This window comes from Nothoprocta perdicaria, unplaced genomic scaffold (genome assembly GCF_003342845.1).
Source record: "Nothoprocta perdicaria isolate Ctin4 unplaced genomic scaffold, notPer1 scaffold_126, whole genome shotgun sequence".
Lineage (NCBI taxonomy): Eukaryota > Metazoa > Chordata > Aves > Tinamiformes > Tinamidae > Nothoprocta > Nothoprocta perdicaria.
Window position 1 is genome coordinate 886,387 of NW_020454383.1, and position 8,817 is coordinate 895,203.

The 8,817-nt window shown below is 46.3% G+C and overlaps 1 protein-coding gene across 1 annotated transcript in view; it reads right to left on the reverse strand.

Annotated features, from left to right (window-relative positions):
- PTHLH (parathyroid hormone like hormone) overlaps window positions 1-3,126 on the reverse strand; it is an 11,136-nt gene extending 8,010 nt beyond the window's left edge. The window contains exons 1-2 of the mRNA XM_026033252.1: window positions 2,935-3,126; window positions 2,352-2,474 (exon numbers count right to left, since the gene is read on the reverse strand). Coding sequence (XP_025889037.1) covers window positions 2,352-2,452 — 101 coding nt within the window. The 5' untranslated portion in view covers window positions 2,453-2,474; window positions 2,935-3,126. The remainder of the gene's footprint in view (window positions 1-2,351; window positions 2,475-2,934) is intronic.
- Window positions 3,127-8,817: the final 5,691 nt, after the last annotated feature.

Here is an 8,817-nt window from a genome sequence, read left to right on the forward strand (position 1 = left end):
AGGGAGAGGGAGAGGGAGAGGGAGAGGGAGAGGGAGAGGGAAGCACTTAGTGGAAAACCAGGACTTGGGGCCATTCTGACTTCTAAATACTTACTTCCTGATAACTTGTTCTTTCAGACACATTCTTTGCTCATTTTCCTTTTTCCACTAGCTGCCTAGTGTCACTGAAAAGTAACAGCCTTTAAGCACTACTTTTCTATCTCAGAACTGTTCTACTGTTATTATCCTTGAATATTCATGTTGAGTCTGATTATAAATTCAGTAAAATAAGTGGAAAGACTTCAATAAGCTTTCTATCTGGACTTTGCAAAACTCTGTGTGCCCTTGCCTTGCACTGGCTCCAAAAGGAATGAAAGCTGCTCTGCCTATCTCAGGATTAGGAAAAATATTTTCAGCAGATTCGGGGACATAGTGCTGCAGTGTCTGGGCATGCTGATAAAAATATCTAATTTCACTTCATGGCATAACTGGATTTCTCAAAATTTCTTTAACAGTATAACAAATAGCAAAATCTGGCAATCTTTTCCGGGGCCAATTTGTAGTGGTAGGTAGCTTTTCAGAGGAGATTTGCCGTAGTAACCTCTGCTAAACTGGGTCTGTGTCATTTTGCCTTTATTTTTTTCCTTTTTCACATGACAATAATAATGTGCTTCAGTATTTCTATCTCTTACTGGTTTAAGCCTTCCTTTGACTGAAAAAAAAATCTCTAGACTTAAGTGACTTATTAAACATTAACTCTAGGAATGGTTTGTGGTGATATTAAAACAGAACACATGTTTGAGTGTGGTGTCTGTGTTTGTGCTATACCCACAAACAAAACTACATGAATGCCACTAACTGACAGCTGACTGGTTTCTTGTGTGTGTTCTAGATGCCCTGGCAAAGCAGAAGTTGAAAATTTTATTTTTTTTTTTTACTATTTACTTTCTACTTTTCTTCCCATGTCAAGACGAATAGTGCTAGTGGGAAGATCTCTGCTCCTGACTTTTAAAAGCAAGGGTTAGAACAACACTAAGTTAAAAGGAAAAAGAATATTTCTTTGCAATTCTAAACTTTCTAACAAATTTGGCTTAAATCCAGTTCAGTGTTTCTTAGTCAAGGAAATACAGTATTTGACTGTACTCCAATTATTTTCTTTTATTTATTTATTATTTACAAAACTGAAGTTTGGGTTCTCTGTACAGCCAAAGGGAGGAAAACAGGCCCAAAGAGAAGGAAATAGTCCAAGGGTAGTTTGCTGGAGTACAGAGTGGCTGGAAAGAGTACACTGGAGCATTATCATCAATACAATGTTCTACACAATTTGCTCTAGGAGATTTATAATAGTTTTCTATTTGGTGCCAAACTTCAGGCATGTCTGAATTAACTTCACCTGGAGGAATTTTTTGTTGCTTAAATGGAAGAGGATCTGGAGCTCTTGTCTTTATGTACATAATGAAACAGTTGCTAAAGTACCTCTCTGGAGTTACCTTTCCTGTATCACGCTTCCCTTTATGGCATGATTGGATTTTCTATACCCCTTTCTTCTGACTCCTTTTGAACTTAACAGGAAAGGTAAGGGCTACTTCCTTAGAAATCTGGTGCAAGGCCACCACTAAAAAGCCCAGAGAGCTACAGGGGCGAAACAAACTGCTCCTACATCAGTCCCGTGTTTTCTCTGCTGCACTTTGCCTAGGGGGTGTTCATGTGAGCCATGTTGATTATTTTGGAAGAAGCGAAGAAGTAACTTCCTGAACAGAATCTCATAAGTTACATTATCATTTATCAAAATAATGCTTCTGCCTCCAAGTCAGATACTGGCCTCTGGGTGAAAAAATAAAATAAAATTAAATTAAATTTAAAAAACGGTGCTATCAGGGCAGAAATCCAAATTAAATGCTCAGTAGTTCAATTTCATGATGGTTCTAACTATTGCGCTTTTTCACTAGCCTTTATCAATATTGGCTCTATGCCAGGGTATAAAAGGGCATATAGTGCAGTATCTAAGACAGAGAAATTTGATAAAATGGGACATTCCCTCCTAGGATGCAGAGACGTGTGTAGGCAACAGGGCACACTGGACAAACGCACAGCTGCTCCCTAAACAAGTTAAACAAACATCCCCGTGTCCAAAAGTTTTATAAGGTCAGAAAACTTAAAAGCGCGCTTCGCCCGGCACAAGTGGCTGCTCGCGAAAGCCCCTTCACCTACTAATTATTCGCAAAACCAGCGACAAGGGCACCTAGGGCAGGTAAATCCGGAGCCACTCCCTTGCCTGGGGACCCGCTGCTCGGGCTGCAAGCGGACAGCAGGTCCCCGCCGACTTTCCTCCCCACTTGTATCAGAATCAAAGCGAGAGAAGGGAAACTCACAGTCTGCGGCTGATCCCCTCCACTGATCTCCCGTAAGAAGGCATGGAATAACTCAGCAGAAACACTGCGAAACTCCACTGCTGGAAGAGTTTAGTGAACATTGTATCCTCCGGGTCTTAAAACCTGCAAGGAAAGGAAGTTCAGTCCCGAGTGATATATGCACCAGCCCCGTTCCCAACCGGTCCCTGCTTTTGGCAGCACCAGCTCCGAGATTGTAAAGGAAAAATAAACTTTCTCAACTCTCGGCAGCGGCTCCCTCCTCCCAAACTTTGTTCTATCCTCTCCCTTTCTTTTTGCCTGCTGCTCTCTCTCTCTCGCTGCTCGGAGGCAAGCTCTCTCTTAATATTGTTTAAAAAAACCCTCGAGCCCACATTTGCATCGGTTTAAAGCGCGTGTCCGCTCGTCTGCCTGAGCCTGTTCAACTGCCGTCTAGAAGGCGGCTGGGCTTAATGTTACAAGGCAAACCCTCTTTTCAGATAAGGAAAGCTTCCCCAAACTCATCTCAGCTATTCTCTTCCCTAGACAGACAGACACACACACACACACAGAGCAAGGAGAAAAGCATCTACACATCTGTCTGTACCTCTGTAAAGAAAACCAGGTTTACTTCCGTCGCTTCCGCAAAGTTGAGTCCACACTGAGTCAGAGGAAAGTGAACTCAAGCAAAAGTGTGTTGCGAGGCTGGGGAGCCAGAGAGGTCTAAGAGGAGCAGTAGCCGGGAAGCTCAGCGGCTGGGAAGCATGCTTGGCTCCGCAGGTTGGATTGGGCTGGAGTCTGCAATGTTCACACGCCCCGGAGCAGCCTCTGGGAGACCTGCAGGAGGACGGAGGGTTTTGCAAAGAGATGGCGCCCTAGGAACATGTGCAAGAGCGAGCGGAGCCCAGCGCGGGACACCCACAGCCAAAAGAGAGCCTAGAAATCAGCGCTTCCCAGGACCGGGATCAAAACGGAGCGGGGAAAGGGAAACGCGCAGCAGAACAGGCACGCAGCAGACCGCAGGGACTCCCGCAAGCTCCCTGCCTTTCCCGCAGCCAGGCTCTTCTCCCTCTGCCCCACCAGAGTGTTTACCCCTAGGTCGGCGCCTCCCCTGCCGCAGCGCAAGAGAAGGCCCCCCATCAGCGGGGCACTTTGCGGATCCAGCCCCAAAGCCTAGCCTGGGATCGTTGCCACCTTTCCTTTCACACACCTACCGTTGATCGTCGCGAGTTCACCTATTAGCTGCAGGGCTGGTTCCTAATGATGTTAATTGTATGCTAGTAAAGGGGAGGCGGGGGTGGAGAGGGGGGGTAAAGGGGAGGGCTGGGGGGAAGGACTCGCAGCCTGTGCACACGGGAGCTGCTGGCCAAAAAAATAAATCAGTGGAAAGTTTTCCTCCTCCCCCTTCTCGCGCTCCCTTCAGCTTCTCGGCGAAAGTCTCTCGGGGCCGGGGCGCTGCGCAGGGGGGTCCGGGGGGCGCCGCGGGCAGCCCGCGCCCCCGCCTGCCCCGCGCCCGCTGCCCCGTCGAGGCAGCGGCCGAATTTTCCATCACAGGAAAACACTTATGTAAAAAAACTAAAGGTAACACAATCCGCCCCTTTATACAGCCTCCTTGCGCAAGAAACTGCCCCGGGCTATTATGAAGTAACGTATGGGGAGAAAAGCCTGTGATTTTTTTTTTTTTTTTTTTTTTTTTGATGCCCTCTCTCCCTATCGCCTGCAGCCAGATTTTTTTTCCCCCCCCCCACGAAAAATAACTTGTAAGCCAATCTTCTGAGGAACTATGTAGTAACAGAAGATGGCTTTTCCTGCACTCCTTGGCCCTGCCCAGGTGTTTTCCGGCAGGAATAAACACCTGGGGGACACGGGCTCCCCCTCGGCCGCGCGCGCAGCCGCGCCCCGCGGACACCTCAGTTGAGGGGGGGCCCGACTGCTGCCACCAGGTACGCGGCGGTCATCGGTTCCTGTCCCCCACAGCCTGCCTTGCAACAAACTCTCTCCCGGCGCCCTCACAAGCTGCGACACAGCGCTGAGGTGCGGAGGGTGGCGGCTCCTCCTCCTCTCCCCGTTTTGGAGAACGCTTTCCGAGGAAAGTTGAGTTGCGAGAGAACCGTTTTCATACTTGCAGGTTAGTTAGCGTTAAACGATACTTGCTGCCACAATCAAATAAATAAATAAACCCAGTTAGTTAGCCAAATTTCATACCACATAGGCAAATAAACCAAAAACATCAGAACTAAGGTAGAAATTATGCTGAAAACATTAAAACGTTTGTGCTGTAAATTAATCCCCTCTGCACCTATAAATTAAAATGTATAGCTAATAGGCTTCTTTGATTTCTACTACCCTTTCGACTAATTAAAAATAATTGTGACATCCCCCGAAAACAGCCCCCCCCAAACACACACACACACACACACACTCTCATAGTTCTATTGCTAGTGTTAATAGTAAAACGTCCATCAAATATTTTTAGAATTTTCTTTCCCCTAGAAATAATAATAATACAAGCCTTACAGACTCAGGAAAAATAAATAGCCTTGATAAACTTGGAATACTGAAATTTCTTCACAATTTATTACTTCACCTTTTTTCTTGAGTTACAGCGCTCTGTGTCTCTCAAAGATCACCCTGGCTGATCTTCTCAGTAATCGCTTCCAAAACTATTCTCTATCCTTAAGAAAAAGAAAAAGGAAAAAAAAAGTGAAATAAATCAAAAAATAAAAGAAAAAAAATAAAGAAAGAAAAGCAACCCTAAAGAATCTTCATTCGTGTACAACAGATTAGTGTTAAATAAAGGGCTTTTAAAAGCAGGTGCTTTTCTCCCTTGCTGCTCTTTTTATTATGAGGAACAGAAGCTTCTCCTAATATATATAGTGAGGGAGATCCTTCTCTATTGCTTTTATTGAAAAGACCAAACTTGTGACATCACTAACCACCTTCCTATGGCTGAGTTTGCCTCATCTCTGCCTCAGTGGGCTTGGAAAAAAAAATCTACGCCTTTGCTAATATGGCAGGAACTAAGCAGTGCCAAACCCGTTGTGAAGACTTACTATCATGCCATGATAGGATGCCCCCCCCTTTTCCTTCCTTCCCCACCACCCATCCCAAATACTGCTGTCATCTGCACGACTGGCGCAGCGCTCTTCTCCCGCCACCTACACACATGCCTAACCCGTGAGCAAACTCCTCCTGGTACCTAGCCTCACCGCAAGCCTAAGCCCTCTCCCCGTGGCAAGACGGGGCGAAGCTCCTCCGGATTTGGGTGCTACCCCCGCTTCGCATCCTCTCCCGCCGGCTGGAGCCGGGCAGGAGGCGCCGCCGCCACCTGCCCCGCTCTGCCCCGGCCTCTCCCCCGCGCCGAGCCCGGGCAGCGTTTCGCCTCTCCCCTCGCCGCGGGCGGTGGGGCAGGACAAGGGGGAGAGGCGGCGGAGTCAGCCCGTGGCACAGGTGTGGGCGCGGGAATGGCCTCGTCCCTGCACCGGTACCAAAGCATCGCTCCACGCACGAGGCACCGCCGGCGCGGCGGCCTCCAGGAGCGGGCAGCGGAGGCTCTAAGTTTCACCTGCCGGAGCCTCCGCTAGAGCGGGGCTTCTTGCCAGGAGAGGCGCTGGCGGTGCCTGGTTCATATCCCAGCGCACGGAGGGACAGGTCGTTTGGTGGGACCTGAAAAAAGGCTTCAGCCGCGGGGAGGTGAGGAAAAGTCCTGGGCTTGTCTTTCTGGTCAAGCACTCCCTGTCACGACTCCTTTTCTCGCAGACACACCTTGCCCTGCTGAGTTTTCTAAGTTTTCCTCCCCACTCTCCCTAATCGCTTTCTCATCGCAAAGACAATGAGAATTTGGAGGGATGCAGTGCTTCTGCCTTTTTTTTTTTTTTTTTTTTCTCCCTGTATGTATAAACAGTCATAAATCAGTTTCCTACAAGGAAGCTGACCTGCAAAGTTAACTAGCAAGACAATCCCTCTTCCAGGTTTGGCACGTTAATTCCCGAGCGGGGAGCTGGGGGGCGGTGGACGAGCGAGGGACCGATTCTCCCAAACACCGCTCAGGAGCGAAAGCTTCCCTCGAAACAAAAGCAGGCAAGTGGGACAGGTTCAGCTAATCGGGGAGGAGCTGCGAGTTTATCCGTCAGAGGGAGCGAGAGAAAGAAGGAAATAATGACTAACCCCCCACCCGGTGCTCAGGGGCAGGCGAAATCCTGAGCTCCGCCAATTTCCCATCCTTCACCTTTGTGAAGTTCCGCCTCTCCCTCCTCCCTCTTGTTTTATTCACAATAAGGCATTTTCGTCATTTCCCCTTCCAGATTTCTATAACCTCAGTTGCACCCATTGAGGGCTTTAGCTCAGACGAGGAGTTTAACCTCCTAACCTCCCCATTCTTCTTAGGGTAGAAAGAAAAGGGTGTTCAGCAAAAAAAAAAAAAAAAAAAAAAAAAAAAAAAAAAAAAAAAAAAAAAAAAAACAAACACAGCCGTGTTGCCGTGTTGACTGCTGAGAGTTTGGAGGGGAAGGGAAGGGAGCAATTGTTGACCTTGTCCTGCAAGGAGGAGAAGTCCTCCGAGAGTTACACAACCCCAGGTCTGATGTGCTTCTGTGAGTGCAGCTTTCTGGAGGCGAGGTGCAAAGTCCCAGCATTTTTCTTCTTAAAGCTTTCAGGGTGGTCTTGAGGGCAAGCCTGCTGTGCAGCTAGTAGCAAACCGAATTGATTGCAGATTTAGGCGGATTTTCTTCCATGTACTCACTCCCGCCTGCAACCTCCCTCTGTAGAACCCTCTGGGACTCTGGCTCTCATACTCTCGTAACAGTGGTCTTCCTTGACTCTGTCTGTCTGTCCTGTGGCTGTCAGGTAAGAGAAGCTCCTATCTAGTCTGATATATTCTTGTCACTAGGTGAAGAGGTGTTTTTTTTTTTTTTTAATCCCCATCAGCAAGTCCTAGACATTTCATGGCAACGAGTTTGTGCACACTAATCTCCTTCATTAAACAATGATAGACTAGCTGTGCAGAGCTGCCTCTCCCACCCGAGAGGCGGCTGGAGCTCCGCGGTTCAGCTATTGACACAGCACACGGTTTATTTAGACAATGTGCATTTAATTTAATGCATTCAAGAGAGAGAAAAAAAAAGAAAGAAAAAAAGAAGAAAAAAAGTTGTGTGGAACTGTACACAGTTTTGCCAAATCTTCTGTCTGGTTCCTAGAATCTAGTAGACACCGAAAGGAATAATTTTCAAATTTGAGGGCAAAGAGTCAGTTATTAATTCACAAAGCCTGTTCCTACTATATATAGTTGCATAGTGAATGTAGCTGGCATCCTGTGGTGGTGTAGACTGTGGAATAGGGAAAAACTCCAGAGAATAAAGAAGAAAATCAGATTACGAGTCAGATGGAGTTTGCGAGTGCCTGGGACTGGTTAGCCCCAGTGAGCTGTCCATGGTGGTTAAGGACTTTTGATTTAGTTCTCCTCCTGTCACAGCAAGTCACAGACCACCTTCCCTTAGGTGCCCTTCTGCAAATATCATCAGAGGGGTGCCTCTCTGGTGGTTTTGGAGTACAAAAGGCATTTCTGCTCACTGAAGAATGTACCCACAGGCCAATTTAAAGATATTACCACATCCTGCATTAATGGCTCTCTAATCCTGACGTCTTATAAGGGTATGGTGATTACAGAAATCTAATACATCTTTTCCATTTCTATTTCTAATGCCTCTACTTATATCATAAACTCCAGGTAAGTAACCGGAAAATAACAGGAAGGTATTTTAAACCCTATTCAAGGAAGACTTACAAACATCCCCACACCAAATATTCATGATACTTGAATCACTAACTGTAACCATACTTAGAGTGATGCATGCATGTTATACATTTCATTTAGTGCCTTGAAACCTTAAGCTGTTATCTCTCAGTCTGGTCTTTACTTTAGAGCTCTAAATGTATCTTAATGTAGATTGAGCTGTTTTATTTGTTCCTTTTTCTGTCAAATATCTATTAAACAACTATGGGAACAAATATATCTGGTCTGTTGGGCTGTTTAACTTGCACAAATCTATTACCAAACTGGGCTGGCTGGAAAACAAGAATTTGATTTAAAGGAAAGGAGGAGTAGGAAGAGAAGCTTTGAGTGTGTGGGTTCTCTCTCTCTCTCTCTCTCTCTCTCAGTTGAATCAAAATCCAGCCTTTCAGACAGATTTTTTTTTTTGTTTTTTTGAAAGAGAATGAGAGAGAGAGGAGACAGACTCACCTCTTGCCCTGGAATAGCTTAGTGGTTATTCTACTCATCTGGGATGTGGGACAACAAAATTCAAGTCTTCTCTGATTCAGACCCTTAATCCCTGGACTGTTGACTTCTCTCAGTTCCACCCTGGCCTGGAAAAATCTTCCTGATGACATTAGTGATGAATTGATATTTTCCAAAAGGAGAAAAACAAGCATTTAACCAAGGAAAATTTCCCATCTAACAGCTAGTTATGAAGAGCAGCCTAGATTTTAGGTT